Below are 27447 nucleotides of genomic sequence, written 5' to 3'. Positions count from 1 at the left end.
CTTGCCCATAAGGCACGGTTCGCAAGTATCAAGTGATTTCATAAGTCCATCTTTATGGAGTTTCTTCATGCGCTTTACACCGATATGACAAAAATGGTAGTGCCACATATAAGTTGCACTATCATTATCAACTTTGCATATTTTGGCATCAATATTATGAATATGTGTATTCCACGATCGAGATTCAATAAACCATCAACATTGGGTGTATGAACATAGAAGATTTTATTCATGTAAACAAAATAACAATTATTCTCTGTCTTGAATGAATAACCGTATTGCAATAAACATGATCTAATCATATTCATGCTCAACGCAAACACCAAATAACAATTATTTAGGTTCAACACTAATCCCGAAAGTATAGGGAGTGTGCGATGATGATCATATCAATCTTGGAACCACTTCCAACATACATCCTCACTTCATCCTTAACTAGTCTCTATTTATTTTGTAACTCCTATTTTGAGTTACTAATCTTAGCAACCGAACAAGTATCGAGTACCCAGGGGCTACTATGAACACTAGCAAGGTACACATCAATAACCTGTATAGCAAATATACCTTTGTTCACTTTTGCCATCTCTCTTTTCCACCAAATATTTGGGGTATATCAGCTTCCAGTGACCATTTCCTTTGTAGTAGAAGCACTCAGTTTCAGTCTTAGGTCTAGCTTTGGGCTTCTTCACGAGAGTGACAACTTGCTTGCCATTCTATTTTAAGTTCGCTTTCTTTCCCTTTGCCCTTTTCTTGAAACTAGTGGTCTTATCAATCATCAACACTTGATGCTCTTTCTTGATTTCTACCTTCATCGATTTTCAGCATCACCAAGAGCTTAGGAATTTCTTTTGTCATCCCTTGCATATTTTAGTTCATCATGAAGTTCCAGTAACTTGGTGATGGTGACTAGAGAACTCTGACAATCACTATCTTATCTGGAAGATTAACTCCCACTTGATTCAAGCGATTGTAGTACCCAGACAATCTGAGCACATGCTCACTGCTTGAGCTATTCTCCATCTTTTAGCTATAGAACTTGTTGGAGACTTCATATCTCTCAATTCGGGTATTTGCTTGAAATATTAACTTCAATTCCTGGAACATCTCATATATTCCATGACGTTTAAAACGTCTTTGAAGTCCCGATTCTAAGCCATAAAGCATGGTGCACTAAACTATCAAGTAGTCATCATATTGAGCTAGCCATACGTTCATAACGTCTGCATCTGCTCCTGCAATAGGTCTGTCACTAGCGGTGCATCAAGGACATAATTCTTTTGTGCAGCAATGAGGATAAACCTCATATCACGGACCCACTCCGCATCATTGCTACTATCATCTTTCAACTTAGTTTTCTCTAGTAACATATAAAAATATAGGGAAGCTACAACACGAGCTATTGATCTACAACATAATTTGCAAAATACTATCAGGACTAAGTTCATGATAAATTAAAGTTCAATTAATCATATTACTTAAGAACTCCCACTTAGATAGACATCCCTCTAGTCATTTAAATGATACGTGATCCAAATCAACTAAACTATGTCCGATCATCACGTGAGATGGAGTAGTTTTAAATGGTGAACATCACTATATTTCTCATATCTACTATATGATTCACACTCGACCTTTCGGTCTCCAGTGTTCTGAGGCCATATCTGCATATGCTAGGCTCGTCAAGTTTAACCCGAGTATTTTGCGTGTGCAAAACTGTCTTGCACCCGTTGTATGTGAACGTAGAGCCTATTGTCGGTGTCAAAACCGGCGGATCTCGGGTAGGGGGTCCCGATCTGTGCGTCTAGGCTGACGGTAACAGGAAGCAAGGGACACAATATTTACCCAGGTTCGGGCCCTCTCGATGGAGGTAAAAGCCTACTTCCTGCTTGATTAATATTTGAAGATATGAGTAGTACAAGAGTAGATCTACCACGAGATCGTAGAGGCTAAACCCTAAGAGCTAGCCTATGATGGTATGGTTGTAATTGTGATTGGCCTTCTAAGGACCAACCTCTCCGGTTTATATAGACACCGGAGAGGGCTAGGGTTTACATGGAGTTGGTTACAAGGAAGGAAACACAATATCCGGATCGCCAAGCTTGTCTTCCACGCAAAGGAGAGTCCCATCCGGACACGGGACGAAGTCTTGAGTCTTGTATCTTCATGCTTCAATAGTCTGGACGATGTATATAGTCTGGTTGTCCGGATACCCCCTAATCCAGGACTCACTCAGTAGCCCCTGAACCAGGCTTCAATGACGATGAGTCCGGCGCACAGTCTTGTCTTCGGCATTGCAAGGCGGGTTCCTTCTCCGAATACTCCAAAGTAATTATCAAACACATAGACCGTGTCCGGATCTACAAAATGATCTTCACATACTGCTGTACAGAGAATGATATTTCACGAATGCAATCTGCTGACAACTTTTTAGACAACGCGACGTGTCATTATGGTCGGGTCATTATCCGAACCGTTTTCCTACAACCAGCCAAAGCGCATATTGCGAGGCGGTTTCCCTGACACGTCTTGTCAAAGCAGAGATCGTGTCCCCTTATTACGGGATTCTCATCAATACGGACATGGGTAATCTAACCGCTCCGCTAACCGCGGTGAGTGGGGAACGAGCGGGTTCCACCAGGCAAGTGGGGAGGTGCAAAAAAGCTTTCACCGTCTCCATAAAGAGATAAGGTCTCTTCCTCTTTACCCACGCCTCCTCCTTTCGCTAGTCCATTCCCCATTGTTCGAGCTCTAGCGCCCAAGCCTTCCTCCCCTTCATCGAAGAGAGGGTTTTTCGAAGATGTCCAGGTCCGGAGCAGGAGGCAAATGGATGGCCTCTACCGTCCAAGAGAAGGACATCAAGAGGCTCCGAGAGGCCGGGTACTTGGCCAAGAAGACCGGCCATCGCCTTCCACCGGCGGGACAGATCGTCCCTACTCCGGAGCCCCACGAGAGAGTCATGTTTCTTCCTCATTTTGTTCGTGGGCTCGGGTTTCCCCTTCATCCGTTTGTCCGCGGAGTCATGTATTACTATGGGATTGATTTTTCATGATCTTTCCCCCAACTCTTTCCTCAATATCTCGACATTCATCGTCGTGTGCGAGGCTTTTCTCCGGATTTCGCCTCACTTCAGCCTGTGGCTGAAGATCTTCAATGTGAAGCCCAAGGTGGTGAATGGCGAGCACGTCGAGTGCGGCGGCGCCATGGTGAGCAAGATGCCCAAGGTCGTTTGGCCGACGGGTGCCTTCAACGACTCCGTTAAGGAGTGTCAACAACAGTGGTTCTATATCTACGAACCACGCGGCAAAAAGTGGGCCTCAGCTCCTGAGTTCAGATCCGGAGCCCCACTGCGGCTCACGTCCTGGCCCAAGAAGGGCCCGAACAGGTGCTCGTCCGATGAGCTGTCACTGCTCCAAACGCGCGTTCAGAGCATGGTCGACAGGGACGTCAAGCTCGTCGACGTAGTCCAGGTGATTAGTTCGCCTGGTTCTCCCTTGCCAGCGCCGAGCCTGCCATTTGTGGGAGTACAACCCAACTGAGCACCAAACCCTCCAGGAGCTCTACGATTCCTCCCACGAGGATATCTGGAAGGTGCTCTTTAAGTCCGGCAAATCATGGCCGGGCTTCGCCGAGGACCGTGGGTACCAATTATCCCATTCTGCAAGCCCGGTAAGTTATAGCCACGCTCTGTCCATCCGGGCTTTAGTTGGCATGTCCTGAGGGAGACATTTTTATCGTGCTCTATTATGACCCCAGGAATGGATAAAAAAGGTGGAGCGGATACATTGTCTGGCCTCGCTGCCGGAGGAACCAGCCGGACCTCTTCTGACGAAGATGTTGGTCCCAACGCCTTACGAGGCACCGAGGAAAGAGGCCTCCAAGAAGGTCAAGAAGACCCGGAGTGGCCTCCGCCGTCGCGAGGCTTCGGACGCCAAATCCGAAGACTCCAGTGACGATCCTTCTTCTGAAGATGAAGAGGAGGAAGGAGAGGATGACGAGCCTCACTCTGGTGGGGGGAAGAAAAGGACGGCCTCCACATCCCCGGAGGCCGGATCTCCCAAGAGGGGGAAAAGGTTCCCTCCCAGAGGCATCCACCATGGCCGCCGATAGCAGCCCGGAATGGGATCCCAGGGCCCAGCCCCTAGAGAAGTCGTAAGTACATGAAACCTGAACACGCATATGCGTCCGGGATTGTTTTTGGGTATAGTAGTTTTAACTGTTGCCATATTTTGCATAGTCCGGCAAGGTCTCGCGCCGGACAGTCCTCATCGGAGGATTCACTGAGCTCGGACGCCTTGGCGAGCGAGACGCCTTCAGAGGCCCCTTCCCCAAAGTCCAGGCGCGACACTGAGGTGTCGTCTCAACGAGACCCGGACCAGGGGGGAATATCAGTGGAGCCGGACACACGGGAGCAATGGCCCCTGAGCATGCCGTCAGCGGGGGCGATCTTGGGTTCAGCCCATGGCCGGACAAGGTCCAGGGGACCTCTAAGGCTCCCGGATCAGGCGAGCAGCCACCTTCATCGGTGGGAGGCTTGCCTACTCCGCCAGCAACCTCTGTCCAAGTAGAGTTGTCAGGCGGTCTGTCGACAGCGTTAAAGAACGCGTCCATCGTCAATGAACATCGGACCCTCATCGGTGCGGTTGTTGAAAAGATTCAGTCCACTGAGAGCGGGCTGAATGGGCCCTGCCTTGGCCTTATAAAGGCCTTTGAGGTACGTTTCCTAAGAAACTTTTGAGGAATCGTCATAATATGAGTAGTAGCCCCTGATACACTGTCCGACGAAAGAGAGAGAGAGAGTCGGGCAGGGGATCAAATCCTTGGGTAATGACGTCTACCTCTTTGTTTGAAAATAGGCGTGTGCGGAGAAAACGTCCGCTCATAATGCGGAGGTGTTCGAACTGAAGCAGATCCTGGAACGGGCCGGGGAAGAACTTGGCCGTGTGAAGAAGCAATTGGAGGATAAGCAAGGTATGTTGAAACATTGTCTTGCATGAGGCACGAATGAGTAATTGTGCCTATTGAATAGGTTTTCTTTGTTGTATGCCCTAGGAGCGAGTGCCGAATATGAGGCACTAAAGAAGGCTGTGGCTGATGCCAATGAGAAGGCTGCCGCCGAGCAGGCCCTTCGTGAAAAACACGAGGCCAGGGTCATCACAGCTGAGCGGGAGCTCCAGGAGGCTGTGAAGAAAAGCGAGGGCTTGGAGCAGAGTCTAATAGGGAAAGAATCCAACCTCGCCCAAGCTCTGCAAGCCGCGGAAGATGCTCGGGAAGAGGCCCGAGGTGTTGTATGGGACATTCAAGAGGCCCGGAAAGTTGCAGCTGGTAAGGCATGTTGGATTCATGGCCATTTTTACATGATAGTGGGGAGAACTCTAAGCGACAAGCTGAATTCTTGTTTTTGCAGGGGTGTTTGCGGATCTGCCTCGCAGCATATCAGATGCCGCCCAATTTTACCAGACCAAGGAGAAGAAGTCTGCGGAGAGGGATTTCTGGTCGCAGTATTTGGCGCCAAACTATCCGCTGCCTTTTATCGATCAGCTGAAGCAGCTGGTCGAACTGCACCGGGCGACCGAACTAGCCATGAAGGACTTGGTTGTCCGGCTGTGGCCTGCGGAGCCAATTCCAAGCAGTTACTTTGGACTCTTGAAGCGGATTGTGGGCGCTTGTCCCCAGCTTGATGCTATCAAGCGATCAGTCTGTATAGAAGGTGCGCGCATGGCGTTCGCCCGTGCGAAAGTGCATTGGGGGAAGCTTGACGCGGAGAATCTGATGACTGAGGGGCCGCCGGAGGGTAAGGAGCATTGCAAGCCCGAGCTGTACTATGAAGGTGTACTGAAGGGGGCCCGCCTTGCGGCGGATAAGTGTACCAAAGACATTATATTTCCCTGAGGGCATTCGTGCCGCTTTTTGTAATATGGGATGATGGCATTTTTATTATATATTGCCTGTTTTGTTTGAACATATGTTCTTCCTGTGCGGCCGTTTATTGTATGTAAATCCTGAGAGTTGGCCAGTCGTCGGCTTCTTCCCCCACGTAAAAAGAATACGGGGGTGTTCGGGGTATATCTGAACGCTCTTTATCCCATAGTTGGTTCCTTTTAAGGAGGTGTTTCTCACCACGAACCAGGCAATCGGACTATAAGGCTTTATTACTCTCACTTAGCCATAGGAATTCGAGTATGGTCGGCGCAGCCCCTAGGGTTCGGAAGGCCAAACTAGGGGCTCTATTGGCGCCTGATCAGAAGACCGATCTGTCGCACTCTGCATTTATAATGGCGTTGTGTGGAATAAATATTTAAGGATTTTACAACCTCTTGAACAGCTGACCAGCTCTCGCTGCATCATGACAGTCGGTTTTCGGCTTTCTCTACTGAGGTGCTCGTCCGGCAGAACCGGGACACAATCGCAGTAGTTCTCCCAGTGCTACCTCAGCCAAAAGAATGGAACGTAAGGTACCAAAATATGGGAGCCGGGCAAACCAAACCAATGACCCAAGACATGATTCGGAGCTGATGCATATAGTGCTATAAGTTTGGGGTGCCGAGCGACCGAAAAGGTAGTCGGACTTTATTGCCATACTGTGAAGCCCCTGGCATAACCGGGCGTAACACAAAGTGTGGCTGCCATTTTTTGGCAAAGAGGCGTGAGCGATAAACGACGGCCGATAAGTGTTATCTAAGTCATTGTAGTGAGATGATATGTCTATGCATATGAGTACTATGTATGAAAAGAGGCGTTTTTGGCAGAACCTGTGATGGCCGGACTGGAGGGGGTTGTAAGTGGATCAAGAGTGAATCCGAATTGCCTTCTACCTGTAGGTTCCTGCCAGTGTGTCTCCAGGCTGATTCCACGCCGCCAATCCTGTTCTGCGTCAAAGTTAGTTTGTAAAGGCAAATGCTTGGAGGCAGCTGAACGTCCTCTTGTGGTTGGTCCAAGGGTTCCTGATCGGACCCCGGTGGACCCAGCTGCTATACCATGAAGTAGCGCGGACTCCTCAGTGGGTGTCCGGATAGTTGGATGTCGTATTAAAATTTTGATAAGCATGCACGTCTCGATGTTCCGGCAGCTGTATGATTTCCACTTTAAGGGCGAGGTTCGTTCACACGGTGTTTGGCCTAATGGTTTACCACATGGAATTTAGTCAATGTGGTTCATCCCGTTAGCATACGGTGAATTACCGCATGAGGGGAAGGTGCCGAAGAATTATTCTTTGGCGTGGCATTTTTTGGTGATCCGAAAACAACCGTTAGAGTGGTGGGCCAGTAAACTTGGCCTTTGCACCTGGCATCTTTTGAGAAGATGTTATTTGTGGTTTCATACCCGCGGGGGCTTTATGTGTTATGGAGCCCCCGGACTACTAGGTCTAGGGGTACGGCAATTAAATTGATGTAGTTGGTGTGATCGGGGGCGATCGGCCGTACTTTCATGCTCTAGGGGTCTCTTGACTAGACGCCTCCCCTCATTGTTTCCGGCACCCGACCAGCCGCTTTGTTTTGAGGATCCGGCATTCTCTATTGGTATGCTTTACCGTCCTTCTGGGAGTACCATGAATGTCACATGGTTGATCGAGTGTGTGGCTCGGGCCGAATAGGCTTGAGCTGCTCTTTATCCGTTGACTGAACTGGGAGTTGCTGGACTTGGCACCAGTTTCCTTAACTTGACATTTATGACCATTGCGCCGAGGCTTGAGGGTGCCTCTTCGTGTGTTCTTCTTACTGTCTTGGACCGTAATGATGTGTGGATGTCGGGGTGTGTGCCTTCCTTCTTAGGTTGAGGTAGCCAGTTGTGCCATGTATGCCCTTTGTTGGGGCTGTCGAGTCTGTACTTTTCGGTGGCCAGTACCTTGGTCCATCTATCCACTAGCAAGTCTTGGTTAGCCTTAAGCTGCTCTTGCTTCCTTTGCAGGCTCCTTGCCGTGGCCATGAGCCATCGCTTGAAGCGAACTTGTTCCACTGGATCTTCAGGCACGCCGAATTCGTCATTGCCGAGGCTTACCTCATCGTCGGAGGAGGGTGTATAGTTGTCCCTCTCCAAGTATCCCATCGTGACCGGTCCATCCTGCTTGAAGGTGGGCTGATCAGGGTTGTATTCCTCTTTGGCACCATCCGGATTGCTTTCATCTCCGGGGCCGGTGTTGATGTGGCGGGGCTTGGAGTGGTGCCGAAGACGCCTATGCTTTGCTTTTCCTCCTGAGGAGTTATCCTCTGTCGCCTCATCGCCATTGGTTTCCTTCGGGGTGTCCACCATGTATATATCGTATGAGGAGGTGGCCGTCCACCGCCCTGTGAGCGGTGGCTCCTGTAATTCTCCTACACCGTCGTCCATACCGTCGATGTCTTCGGAGTCAAAGTCTAGCACGTCGGTTAAATCATTGATCGTGGTGATGAAGTGGGCGGTGTGTGGCCAGCGAATTCCTTCGTCTCCTGCTTCCCACTCAAGCCGGAGATAGTTTGGCCCTGAGTCTCCTGACAAAGAGAGAGACTTTAATGAGTTCAGCATGTTGCCAAAGGGCGAGTGCAGGAAGATGTCCGCAGCGGTAAACTCCATTACCAGAGCCCAACCAGGCTCACCTGGCTCGAGGGCGTGCGGACCGGGACCAACAATCGGATACGAGTCCGGGGGCTCGGGGTTACAGGCTTCCACAGAGGTGAGACCTGTGTTCGGCTCCAGCACCGATGAATGTGCAGCCTGCAGGGCGGGGTCCACCCCTCCATCCTTAGTTGACCCAACCTGCTTCAGATTTAGATCCGGGGCTATTGCAGGGGTGATATCTCGAGCATCGTCCAACAGCAGGTCTAAGCCGTCCTCGTCGTGACTGTTCGGTGCTCCTGGCACAGGCCCAAATCCGTCAAAGATCAAGTCTCCGAACCTGACCTGGTGGCCGGGGGCGTAGCTATCGATCTGCTCTAGATGGCCAAGCGAATTGGCCCGCAGTGCGAAGCCGCCGAACACAAAGATCTATTCGGGGAGAAAAGTCTCCCCCTGGACCATGTTGTTGATGATTAAAGGCACCATCAAGCCCTGCAGCGACTACACAGAGGAACTCTCAATGAAAGCACCAATGTCGGTGTCAAAACCGGCGGATCTCGGGTAGGGGGTCCTGATCTGTGCGTCTAGGCTGATGGTAACAGGAAGCAAGGGACACAATGTTTACCCAGGTTCGGGCCCTCTCGATGGAGGTAAAACTCTACTTCCTGCTTGATTAATATTTGAAGATATGAGTAGTACAAGAGTAGATCTACCACGAGATCATAGAGGCTAAACCCTAAGAGCTAGCCTATGATGGTATGATTGTAATTGTGATCGGCCTTCTAAGGACCAACCTCTCCGGTTTATATAGACACCGGAGAGGGATAGTTACATGGAGTCGGTTACAAGGAAGGAAACACAATATCCGGATCGCCAAGCTTGTCTTCCACGCAAAGGAGAGTCCCATCCGGACACGGGCCAAAGTCTTGAGTCTTGTATCTTCACGCTTCAATAGTCCGGACGATGTATATAGTCCGGCTGTCCGGATACCCCCTAATCTAGGACTCCCTCACCTATCACACCCGATCATCACATGGTGTGCATACTCAGGGAGAACACTTATACCTTGAAATTTAGTGAGAGATCATCTTATAATGCTACCGCCGAACTAAGCAAAATAAGATGCATAAAGGATAAACATCACATGCAATCAAAATATGTGATATGATATGGCCATCATCATCTTGTGCTCATGATCTCCATCACCGAAGCATCGTCATGATCTCCATCGTCACCCGCGCAACACCATGAACTCCATCGTAGTATCATTGTCGTCCCGCCAACTATTGTTTCTACGACTATCGCTACCGTTTAGTGATAAAGTAAAAAAACAATTACATGGCTATTGCATTGCATACAATAAAGCGCAACCACATGGCTCCTGCCAGTTGCCAATAACTTTGTTATAAAACATGATCATCTCATAGAACAATTTATATATCATCACATCTTGAGCATATCACATCACAACATGCCTTGCAAAAACAAGTTAGACGTCCTCTACTTTGTTGTTGCAAGTTTTACGTGGCTGATACGGGCTTAGAAAGAACCATTCTTACCTACGCATCAAAACCACAATGATTTTTCATCAAGTGTGTTGTTTTAACCTTCAACAAGGATCAGGCGTAGCCCACACTTGATTCAACTAAAGTAGAAATAGACACCCACTAGCCACCTGTGTGCGAAGCACGTCGGTAGAACCAGTCTCATGAACGCGGTCATGTAATGTCGGTCTGGGCCGCTTCATCCAACAATACATAGGATCGGATCAAGCACAAAGATCAAGAAAGGGAAGTGCACGAAAATAGGATCTGAAGCAAAAGGAATCGATGGTTTATGAATAGCCAGAGAGGTTAGGGACTCACATGGCGCTGAGGGCCCCTGCTGTCTCCTTCAGTTCCCGGCCTCATATGATGTTTCTTTTGCTGGGACAGCCTCATCTGATGTTGCCGCTTCTTGTGGAAGAGAGGAAGGCTCGGGAATAAAGAGCCCCTCGCGAACACCTGAGGAGGAAATGAAGACCAATCTGCTGGAGGCCGCCGATGCTCTTTGCTCATGGAAGCGCCGTGGAACGATGGCACAACCTCGAAAGAAAGGACATGGAAGAGGGACGTGAAGCCAATCACTTCCTTTTGGTCCACATATAAGTTCTGCCACACACGAGATGAGGGTGCAAGCAGGCATGGAAATCAAGTACCTTGGCGAATCCCTCAGTCTCCACTAGCGTCGGTCTGCATCTCGTAGAAGAGGGCCACCCGCTAGTGGCCGTCATCCAAATCACGTTCTTGTTCCTTCTTTGTCTCGAGGGGCTTCTCCTTGGTGGCCTGCTGTGCGCCTACGCCGGGGTCACAAAAAAGGCAGTGAGGCATCGACGGAAGAGGATCAGGATCCCCTCCTAGGTGGGTGGCGCCATCCATGTCGGGCATGAAGAGAGCCGACGGGAAAGAGGGGAGGTGAGGGAGAAGGGTAGACCAGCGGGCTGCAGCCGCTAGGGATTGTAGGCAGGGGACATGCATAGTTGTTGTTTTTAGGGGAGGGGACGTGCGTAAATGGTTGGTTATTCTCCATCAGTTTCCTGTTGCGTTGCGTGCACGGATATAGGAAAAAAATCAGTGGATTTATTCCTTCCATCGGTGGTGTGGAACGAACCAAGGAAAAAATTAGTTGCATGGGAAGGGGGGGAGAGGAGTCCTACGATCGATGGGAGTGTTGGGGAACGCAGTAATTTCAAAAAGTTTCCGATGATCACGCAAGATCTATCTAGGAGATGCATAACAACGAGACAGCGAGTGTATCTTCATACCCTTGAAGATCGCAAAGTGGAAGCGTTTATCAACGCGGTTGATGTAGTCGTACACCTTCACGATCCGTCCTGATCAAGTACCGAACATACGACACCTCCGCGTTCAGCACACGTTCGGCTCGATGACGTCCTCGCCTTCTTGATCCAGCAAGATGAGTGAAGTAGTAGATGAGTTCCGGCAGCACGACGGTGTGCTGACGGTGTTGGTGAAGAACAATCTTCGCAGGGCTTTGCCTAAGCACTAAAGAAACTATGATTAAGGATAAACTAGAGGGGACAGGGTTGCCGGCACACGGCTTGGTGTTTCTTGATGTGTCATTTGTGCTAGCCCTGCCCCTCTATTTATATGTTGAGCCCTGGGGTCGAAGCTTGGAGCAAAAACCTCCTCAAAGTCAGTTTTTCCCGAAAGGCAAGAGTCCCATTCGGACTCCAGGACCAAACACCACAATCCTTGGCTTCTGGCCCAAACGCCATGGGCCTCGACGTCTGGCCCAGGGCCAGACGCCCCTTGTGGTCTCCGACGTTTGGCCCCCTAGGCCCATAAGACTCCTTTTGCCTGGGGGACTGGACGCCCCGTGGGCCATATGACCGACCCTCCGGAACACTAACCATATCATCCAATATATGAATCTTTACCTCCGGACCGTTCCGGAGCTCCTCCGTCATTGTCCATGATCTCATCCGGACTCTGAACAACATTCGTTCACCAATACATAACTCATAAATACTATATCGTCACGAACGTTAAGCATGCGGACCCTATTGGGTTCGTGAGAATAATTAGACATGAACCGAGACCACTTCTCTAGTCAATAACCAATAACGGAACCTGGATGCCCATATTGGTTTCCTACCATATTCTATGAAGATCTTTATCGGTCAAACCTTATGACAACATACGTTATTCCTTTTGTCATCGGTATGTTACTTAACCAAGATTTGATCGTCGGTATCTTCATACCTAATTCAATCTCGTTACCAGCAAGTCTCTTTACTCGTTCCGTAATACATCATCCCGCAACTAACTCATTAGTCACATTGCTTCCAAGGCTTATGATGTGCATTACCGAGAGGGCCCAGAGATACCTCTCCGATACTCAGAGTGACAAATCCTAATCTTGATCTATGCCAACCCAACAAACACCTTCGGAGACACCTATAGAGCATCTTTATAATCAACCATTTACGTTGTGATGTTTGATAGCATACAAGGTGTTCCTCCGGTATTCGGGAGTTGCATAATCTCATAGTCTGAGGAACATGTATAAGTCATGAAGAAAGCAGTAGCAATGAAACTGTAACGATCATAATGCTAATCTAACGGATGGGTCTTGTCCATCACATCATTCTCCTAATGATGTGATCCCGTTCATCAAATGACAACACATGTCTATGGTTAGGAAACATAACCATCTTTGATTAACGAGCTAGTCAAGTAGAGGCATACTAGGGACACTATGTTTTGTCTATGTATTCACACATGTACTACGTTTCCGGTTAATACAGTTCTAGCATGAATAATAAACCTTTATCATGAATAAGGAAATATAAAACAACAACTTTGCTACTGCCTCTAGGGCATATTTCCTTTAGTCTCCCACTTGCACTAGATTCTATAATCTAGTTCACATCGTCATGTGATTAACACCCATAGTTCACATCGCCATGTGACCAATACCCTAAGAGTTTACTAGAGTCAATAATCTAGTTCACATCGCTATGTGATTAACACCCAAACAGTACTAAGGTGTGATCATGTTTTGCTTGTGAGAGAGGTTTAGTCAACGGGTCTGCCACATTCAGATCCCTATGCATTTTGCAAATTTCTATGTCTACAATGCTTTGCATGGAGCTACTCTAGCTAATTGCTCTGACTTTCAATACATATCCAGATTGAGACTCAGAGTCATTTGATCGGTGTAAAATCTTGCATCAATGTAACTCTTTATGACAAACTCTTTATAACCTCAATAACCGAGAAATATTTCCTTTGTCCTCCAAGGATAAATTTGACCACTGTCTAGTGATCTACTCCTGGATCACTATTGTACCTCCTTGCCAAACTCACGATAAGGTACACAACAAGTTTGGCACAACATGGCATACTTTATAGAACCTATGGCTGAGGCATAGGGAATGACTTTCATTCTCTCTCTATCTTTTGCCGTGGTCGGGCTTTGAGTCTTACTCAACTTCACACCTTACAATACAGGCTAGAACTCATTCTTTGACTATCCATTTTGAACTCCTTCAAAATCTTGTCAAGGTATGTACTCATTGAAAATCTTATCAAGCGTCTTGATCTATCTCTATAGATCTTAATGCCCAATATACAAGCAGCTTCACCGAGGTCTTTCATTGAAAAATTCTTATTAAAGTATCCTTTTATGCTATCTAGAAATTCTATATCATTTCCAGTCAGCAATATGTCATCCACATATAATATCAAAAACGCTACAGAGCCCCCACTCACTTTGTTGTAAATACAGGCTTCACCGTAAGTCTGTATAAAACCATATGCTTTGATCACCTCATCAAAGCGTGTATTCCAACTCCGAGATTCTTGCACCAGTCCATAGATGGATCGTTGGAGCTTGCACACTTTGTTAGCACCTTTAGGATCGACAAAACCTTCTGGTTGCATCATATACAACTCTTCTTTGAGATATCGATTAAGGAATGCAGTTTTGACATCCATTTGCCATATTTCATAATCATAAAATGTGGCAATTGCTAACATGATTTGGACGGACTTAAGCATCGCTACGGGTGAGAAGGTCTCATTGTAGTCAAACCCTTGAACTTGTTGAAAACCTTTTGCGACAAGTCGAGCTTTGTAGACAGTAACATTACCATCAGTGCTAGTCTTCTTGTTGAAGATCCATTTATTCTCTATGGTTTGATGATCATCGGGCAAGTCCACCAAAGTCCATACTTTGTTCTCATACATGGATCCTATCTCAGATTTCATGGCCTAAGCCATTAGTGGGAATTTGGGCTCATCATAGCTTCTTCATAATTCGTAGGTTCTCCATGGTCTAGTAACATGACTTCTAGGACAGGATTACCCTACCACTCTGGTGCCGAACGTGCTCTGTTTGACCTACTAGGTCCAGTAGTAACTTGATCTAAAGTTTCATGATCATCATCATTAACTTCCTCTCCAGTTGGTGTAGGCATCGCATGAACGAATTTATCTGATGTGCTACTTTCCAAATTGAGAGAAGGTACAATTACCTTAGCAAGTGCTACTTTCCTCCCACTCACTTCTTTCGAGAGAAACTCCTTCTCTAGGTTCCACTCTTGGCAGCAAAGATCTTGCCTTCTGATTTGTGGTAGAAGATGTACCCAATTGTTTCCTTAGGCTATCCTATGAAGACGAACTTCACCGATTTGGCTTCAAGCTTATCAGGTTGAAGCCTTTTTACATAAGTGTCGCAACCCCAAACTTTAAGAAAGGACAGCTTAGGTTTCTTGCCAAACCACAGTTCATATAGTGTCGTCTCAACTGATTTAGATGGTGCCCTATTTAACGTGAATGCAGCTGTCTCTAATGCACAACCCCAAAACAATAGTGGTAAATCAGTAAGAGACATCATAGATCGCACCATATCTAATAAAGTACGGTTATGATGCTTGGACACACCATTACGCTATGGTGTTCCAGGTGGCATGAGTTGTGAAACTATTCCACATTGTTTGAAATGAAGTCCAAACTCGTAACTCAAATATTTCGCCTCCACGATCAGATTGTAGAAACTTTATTTTGTTGTTACGACGATTCTTGATCTTTTCAAATGTTTCAGACTTGTGTTTCATTAAGTAGATATACCTATACCTACTCAAATCATCTGTGAATGTCAGAAAATAACGATACGCACTGCGTGCTTCAACACTCATCAGATCGCATACATCGGTATGTATTATTTCCAATAAGTCAGTAGCTCACTCCATTATTCCGGAGAAGAGAGTTTTAGTCATCTTGCCTATGAGGCATGGTTTGCAAGTATCAAATGATTCATAATCAAGTGATTCCGAAAGTCCATCCGCATGGAGTTTCTTTATGCGCTTTACACCAATATGACCTAAATGGAAGTGCCACAAATATGTTGCACTATCATTATCAACTTTGCATCTTTTGGAATCAATATTATGAATATGTGTATCACTACGATCGAGATTCAATAAGCCATTTACATTGGGTGTATGACCATAGAAGGTTTTATTCAGGTAAACAGAACAACAATTATTCTCTGGCTTAAATGAATAATCTTATCGCAATAAACATGATCCAATCATATTCATGCTCAACGCAAACACCAAATAACATTTATTTAGGTCCAACACAAATCCCGAAGGTAGAGGGAGTGTGCGATGGTGATCTTATCAACCTTGGAATCACTTCCAACACACATCGTCACCTCGCCCTTAACTAGTTTATGTTCATTTTGCAACTCCTGTTTCGAGTTAATCTTAGCAACCGAACAAGTATCGAATACCCAGGGGCTGCTATGAACACTAGCAAGTTACACATCAATAACCTGTATATCAAATATACCTTTGTTCACTTTTGCCATCTCTCTTTTCCACCAAATATTTGGGGTATATCCGCTTCCAGTGGCCATTTCCTTTGCTGTAGAAGCACTCAGTTTCAGTCTTAGGTCTAGCTTTAGGCTTCTTCACGGGAGTGAAAACTTGGTTGCCATTCTATTTGAAGTTCCCTTTCTTTCCCTTTGCCCTTTTCTTGAAACTAGTGGTCTTGTCAATCATCAACACTTGATGCTCTTTCTTGATTTCTACCTTCGTCAATTTTCAGCATCACCAAGAGCTCGGGAATTTCTTTTGTCATCCCTTGCATATTATAGTTCATCATGAAGTTCCAGTAACTTGGTGATGGTGACTAGAGAACTCTGACAATCACTATCTTATCTGGAAGATTAACTCCCACTTGATTCAAGCGATTGTAGTACCCAGACAATCTGAGCACATGCTCACTGCTTGAGCTATTCTCCATCTTTTAGCTATAGAACTTGTTGGAGACTTCATATCTCTCAATTTGGGTATTTGCTTGAAATATTAACTTCAATTCCTGGAACATCTCATATATTCCATGACGTTCAAAACGTCTTTGAAGTCCCGATTCTAAGCCATAAAGCATGGTGCACTAAACTATCAAGTAGTCATCATATTTAGCTAGCCATACGTTCACAACGTCTGCATCTACTCCTGTAATAGGTCTGTCACCTAGCGGTGCATCAAGGACATAATTCTTCTGTGCAGCAATGAGGATAAACCTCAGATCACGGACCCACTCGGCATCATTGCTACTACCATCTTTCAACTTAGTTTTCTCTAGGAACATATAAAAAATATAGGGAAGCTACAACGCGAGATATTGATCTACAACATAATTTGCAAAATACTACCAGGACTAAGTTTATGATAAATTAAAGTTCAATTAATCATATTACTTAAGAACTCCCACTTAGATAGACATCCCTCTAGTCATCTAAATGATCACGTGATCCAAATCAACTAAACCATGTCCGATCATCACGTGAGATGGAGTAGTTTTAAATGGTGAACATCACTATATTGCTCATATCTACTATATGATTCACGCTCGACCTTTCAGTCTCTAGTGTTCCGAGGCCATATCTACATATGCTAGGCTCGTCAAGTTTAACCCGAGTATTCTGCGTGTGCAAAACTGTCTTGCACCCGTTGTATGCGAACGTAGAGCCTATCACACCCGATCATCACGTGGTGTCTCAGCACGAAGAACTGTCGCAACGATGCATACTCAGGGAGAACACTTATACCTTGAAATTTAGTGAGAGATCATCTTATAATGCTACCGCCGAACTAAGCAAAATAAGATGCATAAAGGAAAACATCACATGCAATCAAAATATGTGACATGATATGGCCATCATCATCTTGTGTTCATGATCTCCATCACCGAAGCATCGTCATGATCTCCATCGTCACCGGCGCGATACCATGATCTCCATTGTAGTATCATTGTCGCCTCGCCAACTATTGTTTCTACGACTATCGCTACCGTTTAGTGATAAAGTAAAAAACAATTACATGGCGATTGCATTGCATACAATAAAGCGACAACCATATGGCTCCTGCCAGTTGCCGATAACTTTGTTACAAAACATGATCATCTCATACAACAATTTATATATCATCATGTCTTGACCATACCACATCACAACATGCCCTGCAAAAACAAGTTAGACATCCTCTACTTTGTTGTTGCAAGTTTTACGTGGCTACTACGTGCTTAGCATGAACCGTCCTTACCTACGCATCAAAACCACAATGATTTTTCGTCAAGTGTGTTGTTTTAACCTTCAACAAGGACCAGGCGTAGCCACACTCGATTCAACTAAAGCAGAAACAGACACCCACTAGCCACCTGTGTCCGAAGCACGTCGGTGGAACCAGTCTCATGAACGCGGTCATGTAATGTCGGTCTGGGCCGCTTCATCCAATAATACCGCCGAATCAAAGTATGACATGCTGGTAAGCAGTATGACTATTATCACCCACAACTCTTTGTGTTCTACTCGTGCATATAACATCTACGCATAGACCTGGCTCGGATGCCACTGTCGGGGAACGCAGTAATTTCAGAAAGTTTCCTACAATCACGCAAGATCTATCTAGGAGATGCATAACAATGAGAGGGGGAGTGTATCTTCATACCCTTGAAGATCGCAAAGCGGAAGCGTTTATCAACGTGGTTGATGTAGTCATACACCTTCACGATCCGTCCGGATCAAGTACCAAACGTACAGCACCTTAGCGTTCAGCACACGTTCAGCTCGATGACGTCCTCGCCTTCTTGATCCAGCAAGACGACCAATGTAGTAGATGAGTTCCGGCAACACGACAACGTGGTGACGGTGTTGGTGAAGAACAATCTCCACAGGGCTTCGCCTAAGCACTACGGAAACTATGACGGAGGATAAACTAGAGGGGACGGGGTTGCCGGCACACGGCTTGGTGTTTCTCGATGTGTCCTTTGTACTAGCCCTGCCCCTCTATTTATATGTTGAGCCCTAGGGTCGAAACTTGGAGCAAAAGCCTCCTCAAAGTCGGTTTTTCCTGAAAGGCAAGAGTCCCACTCGGACTCCAGGACCAAACGCCACAATCCTTGGCTTCTGGCCCAGACGCCAAGGTCTCTGGCGTCTGGCCCAGGGGCCTCCGCAAAACTCCTTTTGCACCGTCTTATCGCCCCGTGGGCCTGACCCCTTGGCCTAACCATATCATCCAATATATGAATCTTTACCTCCGGACCATTTGGGAGCTCCTCGTCATGTCCGTAATCACATCCGGGACTCTGAACAACATCCGGTCACCAACATACATAACTCATATAATACTATATCGTCAACGAATGTTAAGTGTGCGGACCCTACGAGTTCGAGAACTATGTACACATCACCGAGACACTTCTCTGGTAAATAACCAATACCGGAACCTGGATGCCCATATTGGTTCCTACATATTCTACGAAGATCTTTATCGGTCGAACCTTATGACAACATACGTTATTCCCTTTGTCATCGGTATGTTACTTACCCGAGATTCGATCGTCGGTATCTTCATACCTAGTTCAATCTCGTTACCGGCAAGTCTCTTTACTCGTTCCGTAATACATCATCCCGCAACTAACTCATTAGTCAGATTGCTTGCAAGGCTTATGATGTGCATTACCGAGAGGGGCCAGAGATACTTGTGCGATACTCGGAGTGACAAATCCTGATCTTGATCTATGCCAACCCAACAAACACCTTCAGAGACACCTGTAGAGCATCTTTATAATCACCCATTTACGTTGTGACATTTGATAGCACACAAGGTGTTCATCCGGTATTCGGGAGTTGCATAATCTCATAGTATGAGGAACATGTATAAGTCATGAAGAAAGCACTAGCAATGAAACTGTAACAATCATAATGCTAAGCTAACGGATGGGTCTTGTCCATCACATCATTCTCCTAATGATGTGATCCCGTTCATCAAATGACAACACATGTCTATGGTTAGGAAACATGACCATCTTTGATTAATGAGCTAGTCAAGTAGAGGCATACTAGGGACACTATATTTTGTCTATGTATTCACACATGTACTAAGTTTCCGGTTAATACAGTTCTAGCATGAATAATAAACATTTATCATGAAATAAGGAAATAAATAATAACTTTATTATTCACACATGTAGACCGGCGGCGACGGGTACACTGGACCAGGAGGCGGTGGATGCTGCAACCGTCAGCCTCTGGAGCTGCAAGCCTCGACTGGTGACACGGGGGTGCGGCACCATCGGTACTGAAAAAGACATGACCCTCGATCGGGCATGGAGGGTGTGGGGACAGCGGTGGTGGGCCGGGAAGACCGCGACCATGAACGCCGAGCATTGTGACCACTCGGCAGCAAGGATAGGGCGACGTTGTTCCTAGCAAAAAATTAACGTCGCTGTTTTTGCTACATGCTTCAACCAACATCGCATTTTGCTTACGACCGGCATCGCATTTTGCTACAACACACAACGGGGCATTGCGGGTTTGCTACAACTAGTGTTTCTTTTTGATACAACCTACATCACATTTTGATACATCCATCACGGCTGAGCTACGACTAGCGACGACATTTTTGCTGGAACCGTCATAATTTTTTGCTACATCTGGCAACGAAGTTTGCTACATCCATTCCATTTTAGACGCAAATGCTGCTAGCTGCAATGGCGAGCTACAACATGCGACGACTTTTTTGTTGCAACCATTGTCTCCGTTTCCTACGGCCGACAATGAAAAATGTTATAACGGGCATTTTTTTACTGCATGGGCAAGGATTTTTTTGTTGCAACCACGTGATGCGAAAGCTGGAACCGTTACTGACAAAAACTGGAACCGGTGTGTTTTTTGCTTCAACGATGAAGTGGTGCGAAGACGACATGTGGTGCTACAGGCTACAACCGGCAACCACAAAAGCTACATCCGACATTTTTTTGTTGCGATGGTTATACAGGCAAAGCAGTGACCCAGGGTGAGTGTTGATGGCTAGTGCGGTGACGAGACAGCAGCGGACGATGCCCCCGTGCATCGAGTGTTGATGGCGATGGCCGCGAGGCGACGCAACCATGGGCGGGGGCTGAGATTGTGTGCTACATCTGGCGACAAAAGACGGTGAGTGCAGGCGGTGCTTCGATCTCCGGCGAGGGGACTACGACGAGGGTCGTCGGCGCTCGCCGCAACCCCTCTCTTCGGCGCGCGGGGGCTGGTCCTGATGCATGAGAAGAAGGAATCAAGAAGAAGGAGGGGACAACGTGCCAGGAGGGGGGAGGGGAGCATGCTGAATCGTGCGGCCTGGGATGCACGCATTGTGTGGTTGTCATGTTTTTTTTTGTTGAGAAATGTGTGGTTGCCATGTGACCGGAAAACCCTATTTGCCGCTCTCTGCGGCAAACTGTCGAGGTTCCGCACAGGAGCTATCGAGTGAGCGACTCGCGTGGGCTAGCCTGTTAAGCATTCCAAATACACCGGTTTTGGGAACCTTCTGTGACTGTTTCTAGTCGGGGTTTTTTCGGTTTTGGGAACCTTCTAGAAGGTTCCTATACCGGTTTTTCTTTTTATATTTATTTCATTTTAATTTTAATTTTTCTTTTCTTTTTCCTTTTTTCTATTTCTTTTTTCTGTCTTTTTTTCTTTCTTCTTGCTCTTTTTCTTTTTTCTTTTCATTTCTTTTTTTCAGAAAATTTTCTAAAAAGAAATTTCTTTATTTCTTTTTCAAAATTGTTGTCGTTACACAAGAAAGTTCAAAACTTTCAAAATTCATAAAATGTATCAGATTTCAATTTTTTGTTCACATATTCAGAAAATGTTTGCGCTTTCAAATTTCTTCGGTATTTTTCAAAATTGTTCTCCGTTTTAAAAAATGTTCCCGAGATTCAAAAAATGTTCGTTCTTGATTTTTTTTTCGCATTTCAAATTTGTTCAGGATTTTTCAAAATTGTTCTCCGTTTCAAAATTTGTTCCCAAGATTCAAAAAATAGTTCGCGCCTCCAAATTTGTTCTCGAGATTCAAAAATTGTTCATGCTTTAAAAATTTGTCCACAAATTCCAAAAATGTTCATCTTTTTGAAAAATGTTTGGATAATTCAAAACTTGTTCACATATTCAAAAAATGGTCATGTTTGAAAATTTGTTCACAATTTCAAAAAATGTGCGCATGTTCACAAATTTGTTCTGCTTTTTTCAATTTTTTGTCCACATATTCAGAAAATGTTCCTATCTCCAAAAATTTGTTCAGAAATTCAAAAATCGTTCGACGTTTTCAAAATAGACACTTTTATCAAAACGTTCACTACAACAATTATTTCTGGTTCACTACAATATTCTTATTCGCTACAGTAGGGCGGTCGGATTTAGTTTAAAGTTATGCGCTGCTTTAGTATCAACAGAAGTAGTGTAGTGTTCTGGTTATGTGCGTGCGATCATATGCAGTTGGTCCGCTGTTCGAATCCCACAAACGCGCTGCCTCTTTTTTTGGCATGTTTTTCTACTAGCGGTACCGTTTGATGGGCCGGCCCAGTCGGGCTGCCTCCTGTGCGTGCGGACGCCAATTTGACGCAAAGAGCGGCGACTAGGAGCTCCGGTTCAAATTTGTCATGTCTGGGCCTGAAAATGTGGCATACGTGCCCACACGGCGCGACCCATTTATAAACGGGCCTCCGTGGCCATGCGAGACACGTTTAGTGGGGGGCAGGCTGTGCCGGCCCATTTGGCCTGCCCTGTAAGTGGCGGAGTTTTTCTTTCACTCGCTGGCGTGCTATCCCACTCTAGAATCGAGATCCGACGACTGATGTACCATAAGGATTGGGGAAAGGCTCTAGCTGCTCTGGAAACTTCGAGCGAGCAGACGGGAGACCTCTCCTCGCCCTGCGGCTGCGGCTAGGGTTTTCCCGCCGCCGCTGATCCTCGTCACTCCGGCGCGGCCCTGATGGAGGCTACCCCCACCACCGCACGTTCCTCCGGTGCCAGATACTGCTCGTCCCCCGTCGCCACCAAGCCCTTCCGTGGCCATTCCGGCCGACAACGGCCCGATGCCACGCGTTGATTTACTTCCCGGAGCTGCTCCTGTCCTGCCACCGACGGCAGCGCCTCCGTCCTGCTGCCCCTCCTTCACCGAGGTATCTCCTCCCGTCCCTCTCCTCTTCTGGCCTGAAGCCTGCCCCCGTGTGTGTTGGCTTTAGGGTTCTGAAATGCTTCATGAGCGATGGTTCAATGATTTGGTTGTATATATGCTCAACTTTCTGCGCTGTTGATAAAAGGGAATTTCACAGGGAAATGCTGGTTGTAGTGTAGTTATAATTGATCAAATAAATATTGTGGCCTTGGGTAGTGATATGAGCTCATAATTTCTGCTGTGCTTATTCAGTACTTCCCCTGTATATGCTATGTGCCATGATGAACGTAGTTACTGGCAGTGAGCTTGTTCTTGATTTGAGAACTTTCCCTGTGGATTTTTAGTCTCTGTATAAGGATGATGGTTTATTATTTTAAGAAATTATACATAAAAATTCCAGAACTTAAGCCTGATTTAACTACACTTATACTGTTGTTAGGCATTATTATGTGTGTAATATGCCGTTTTTACTGTTGCAGTGACAACGTGATAATATGTTTTCTCTGTTAGCAGATTGTTGAGACAGTCAAGTGGACCAAGTAAAAGGGAGGAAGCATGGCGGCCGTCCAGTCTGTGAAGTCCGTATTGAGCCTGCTAACATGGATTCTGTGGATATATGTGCTTCTGGGTGAATATCACTATGGCTATTTGAAGTTGATTGTTCTTTCATGGCCCTTTGTGATGTTTGAGCAACATTTCAAGAGGCTACAGCTCGCAATACCATTACTGTTTCGCCTGGGGCATTGGGCAATATGGTTTTGCGCCCTTGTTTGTATGACAGATCTGGGTTGCAGCTATATCAGGGCTGCTGTGCTGATTTCTCCATTTCTCTCTAGGAAGACAGCGCGAAAGGCAGCATGGTACACACGCAAGACTTTCCATTACATGAGAGTTGCCCTGCCTGCAGTTTTAGTCATCTTGTGCGAGGGGGTGAGACACATGTTGCCGACTGATCTAGCAAGGCTTTTTTGCCAATGTGTTCTTACCATCGTCATGGCCATAGTGGCGTGGATACCATCAGTATTCCCTGGGCTGAAGCGGTTTCTGCCTCGGGTCACTTATATCTCCATAGAACAGTATCTAGATGAGGGGCATCCGGTGACTACATTCCATGAAACATTGAACTTTCAGGTTTATACCAGCGATGGCCGGAACTTGTGGCAGGGATTCATTGATGTCATTCTGAATGCCTATGATCAGAACAAGAGCTGGGCTGGCAACTTCCAGGATGAGGATCTTCGAATAGGTGCAAATGAGTATAAGATCGACAGGGAGGCAACCGAGGATGCTACATATGAGAACCTCCTCCTGGATCTTGCACAAATTGCTAATCTGTTGATCAGACACTTCATCACGGAAAACCAGTTCCCTCCTGGCTGTGTACAAGAGCTGTATGCCTCGTTGACAGAACCTCTGCTGCCTGCTGTTCCAGTGCCTTCCCCTCAGGCTATACAGAAATTCCTTAAGTTCATGAGGAACTACCCTGGACTAAAGCACCCAAGGAGAACAAGCACATTTATCAGCAAAGTATTTCAGGCTGCCAGAGCCATGGGGGCAGCTCAGTATGCCAGTGTCATGACAGCGGTATCAAGGGTACAAGTGCCGCAAGACTGGATGAATGTGACTGAAGAATTGGGATATCCACTGCTGAACCGTACGTTCTGGTTTGATAGGTTGAATCCTTACAACCAGATGAATCTATATAATGATGGTCCAGATGAGTTGTTCCGGTTCTTGAGGAATCTGTTTGAGCACGGTGGTGACTACGATGTGAGTTTGGTCATTGATCTTGCAAGTTGATTTACTTGCTGAAACTCTAGAATATTTATTTATTGTTTCTTGTTATGATTATGACAGCGACTTGGAAGGCAGATGTTACATGACATGGAAGATCTAGACTATCTTGCTGCGGAGGTCTTTGCGAGCGGCATGGCCCAGCTTGTATGGCATTTGGTGTTGGAGTGTGAAATGACGGGGCTGTAAGTGGAGATGTACCTGCTGTCTTTCTCGTGGAGTTTCATATTGTTTTTCCTAACAGTTCCAATTGTGTATGCAGGTTGGAGCATGCATGGAAGGATTACTCTATATGACTGAAGAATTGCTCTTGAGTATCTCCATTTCTCCAGGAAAAGGTACCAATTCTTTTTAGGCTTTGGTTTTCTTCTAGAGATGTTCCATTTTACATCTCTTTGCACAAAGACTTGTAACTAGTATTCATTGTGTTCATAGAGCATGATTGGTTTGCTGCCAATATTTGGCTAGCCAAATGTTCGCAATACCAACACTTGCCAACTATTGGCAACTTTATGTGAGATGGCAAGACAACTCGGTAATCAACAAGTAGTAGCCAATATTTGGCACAATGCCAAACATTGGCATGCCAATCTTTGGCACCAAACTAATTATGCTCTATTTTTATTCTACTTGGCGTATCTTTCTAATAGTGCTCGTTTTTCAAAAAATTATGTCTCAGGTGTGCCCCTGTTGGCAGTTTCGTTTGCTTGAAGTGGCAGCAAAAGCCGTGTGACTTCTCTGCGTGTTCTTCATCCATCTTTTTTTCTGTCTCGTCAAGGAAAGCTGCTTGCCAGCATGTGGTTATTTTTGTAAAATCTCTGCAAATTTTTGATGGCTCCGTTGGACTGCTTGATGTGCTGGAATCACACAATTGAACTGACTGTAGCTCTAGTCATTTAGTAACGTCCCTGTGAACTTTGATGGCTCCATTAGTCTTGAATAGCAGCTAATTTTGCCTACCTACTTGGTGCTTGGTCTGGGTGTAGTGTAACATAGCAACGCTGTTAACACTTGGAGCTGGTTTGAGTACGAGTAACTTTTTACTCCCTCCGTCCCATAATATACGGAGGTGCAAGTGCATGTAGTCTTGTGGTTGGTGTCTTCAAAGAAAATTTTCTTGTGAATTTCTTATCCTTCATAGTTACTAAAAATTCATATAAACTAAGTAGGCCTCATTAGTCGAACATGATGGCCGGACGCCAGAGAACAACAAATGGTCTCGGCTCCAAAAACAATTATGAAATAGACCCTATCCGCCATAAAAATTTTTAAAAACATTCTTGACCCTGGAGGAGGTGCCGCCTCGGCTGCTGTCGTCGCCGGAGGAATGGCCGTTGTTGTCGCTGTCGCTCTCCATGCAGCACTCCTGGCGGTCGCCGGCCTCCTCGAAGATCTTCACGAAGAGCGTGGTGGCCCTGTCAAACTTGAAGTGGAGGGTGTGCCCCCCTTCAAGCCGCGGGCGCAGGCGAACGACTTCCACCCCCGCTTCAGAAACATGAAGCTGGGGAGGTAAACTCAGACGCCACCCAGTAGGCATCGTTGCAACAGCCGTCCGGCTGCAGCCACAAGCCCAAGGGTGCGCCGTCGGCCATCTCCTTTGCGAAGGAGTTCGGGAGTCGGAGCCAGGTCCAGGGTTGACCTTCCATCCCCGCGATGAACTCGCAGGCCAAGTCGGCGGAACGACTCCACGACCGGGGCGGCCGGGCGCCTGCGCCGCTCCTCCCACCTCGGTCGCGGCCGCCATGTCCCTAGTGGCTGCGCCCGCGGGCAGAGTTCTTCCTGCGGCTACCCGAGCCGGCGTAAGTCGAAAATGGAGGATGCTCGCGTCTCTAGGGAGGCGCCTCGGGCACGGCGGTGGGCTTGCGAGGGCGGCCGTGCCCCCTCCAGCGTCGCCTTTCCCTTCTTAGTGGCAGAGAACCTCCTCAAGGGCGCCATAGCTACAACAACGACAGATGGAGACAGAGAGGCAAGGGGATGGTGATGGACCAAGAGGTCTGGCCCTTGTCCTTATATAGAACTCGAAGGAGGCTGGTTTGTGCCCCTTGAAAGTGCGACTATCCCTAGGTGGTTTTGGTAATTCCTAACAACATATAGCTCATTGAGCTAATGCTATTTCAAGATAAATATTTCAGGAAAGCTCAATGATTGGCATGGCATGGATGAGAAAAGTGGACCCCTCAAAATGCTAAGGACAAAAGGATTGGCTCAAGCTCAAAGCTCAAGACTCTACACTTTTTATTTTAGTCATCCAAGATCACATTGAGTCTATAGGAAAAGCCAATACTATCAAGAGGGGATGAGCTGTTACTTAATGGCTTTCTTGCTCAAGATGCTTAGTGATATGCTCCAAAGCCCTCAACTACTTTCTCACATCCACATATGACCTAAACCAAAAGTCACTCGGCCCCACCGATTCTTTCTATCCGGCGCCACCGAGTTCAGATGTCATAGCCACTGCCACAAACCCTAGGCAAATCGGTCTCACCAATAGGGATCTCGGTTTCACCGAGATGGGATTGTAATCTCTCTGTTTCCCTTCGTAGCGTTTCGGTCCCACCGAGATGAGCGATCGGTCCCACCAAGATTGCAATGTAAACTCTCTGTTTCCCTTTCGTAACATTTCGGTCTCATCGAAATGAGCGAATCGGTCCCACCGAGTTTACCTGACCAACTCTCTGGTTAGCTTAGTACCAAAATCGGTCTCACCGAGTTTGTGTAATCGGTCTCACCGAGATTACGTTATGCCCTAACCCTAACCATATCGGTCCTACCGAGTTGCATATCGGTCCCACCGAAAATCCTAACGGTCACTAGATTTGCTGAATCGGTCCGACCAAGTTTCTCAATTCGGTCCCACCGAGATTGGTAAGTTGTGTGTAACGGTTAGATTTTGTGTGGAGGCTATATATACCCCTCCACCTCCTCTTCATTCGTGGAGAGAGCCATCAGAACGAACCTACACTTCCAACTTACATTTTCTGAGAGAGAACCACCTACACTTGTGTTGAGGCCAAGATATTCCATTCCTGCCATATGAATCTTGATCTCTAGCCTTCCCCAAGTTGCTTTCCACTCAAATCTTCTTTCCACCAAATCCAAATCTTGTGAGAGAG

At 46.5% G+C, this 27447-nt stretch overlaps 1 protein-coding gene across 2 annotated transcripts; it reads left to right on the top strand.

Moving 5' to 3' along the window:
• Window positions 1-22203: 22203 nt before the first annotated feature.
• LOC123070557 (uncharacterized) lies at window positions 22204-25458 on the top strand. Of its 2 annotated transcripts, none has more exons than XM_044493807.1 (5): window positions 22204-22544; window positions 23054-24310; window positions 24398-24519; window positions 24597-24672; window positions 24770-25053. In XM_044493807.1, the coding sequence occupies exons 2-4, from the start codon at window positions 23096-23098 to the stop codon at window positions 24628-24630; spliced, it is 1371 nt and encodes a 456-aa protein (XP_044349742.1). In that variant the 5' UTR covers window positions 22204-22544; window positions 23054-23095; the 3' UTR covers window positions 24631-24672; window positions 24770-25053. The 2 variants fall into 2 exon arrangements, with proteins under 2 accessions (XP_044349742.1, XP_044349741.1); XM_044493806.1 differs by having other exon boundaries at window positions 22205-22544; window positions 25014-25458.
• Window positions 25459-27447: the final 1989 nt, after the last annotated feature.

The sequence above is a fragment of the Triticum aestivum genome, chromosome 3B (genome assembly GCF_018294505.1).
Source record: "Triticum aestivum cultivar Chinese Spring chromosome 3B, IWGSC CS RefSeq v2.1, whole genome shotgun sequence".
Lineage (NCBI taxonomy): Eukaryota > Viridiplantae > Streptophyta > Magnoliopsida > Poales > Poaceae > Triticum > Triticum aestivum.
The sequence above is the reverse complement of the archived record's forward strand: the minus strand, read 5'-3'. Positions and strand labels throughout refer to the sequence as shown.

Coding starts and splice junctions, on each gene's coding strand:
- LOC123070557 (XM_044493806.1), top strand. CDS start 23,096: ATGGCGGCCGTCCAGTCTGTGAAGTCCGTATTGAGCCTGCTAACATGG. Junction 24,311..24,397: donor AGCACGGTGGTGACTACGAT/GTGAGTTTGGTC, acceptor TGATTATGACAG/CGACTTGGAAGGCAGATGTT. Junction 24,520..24,596: donor GAGTGTGAAATGACGGGGCT/GTAAGTGGAGAT, acceptor TTGTGTATGCAG/GTTGGAGCATGCATGGAAGG.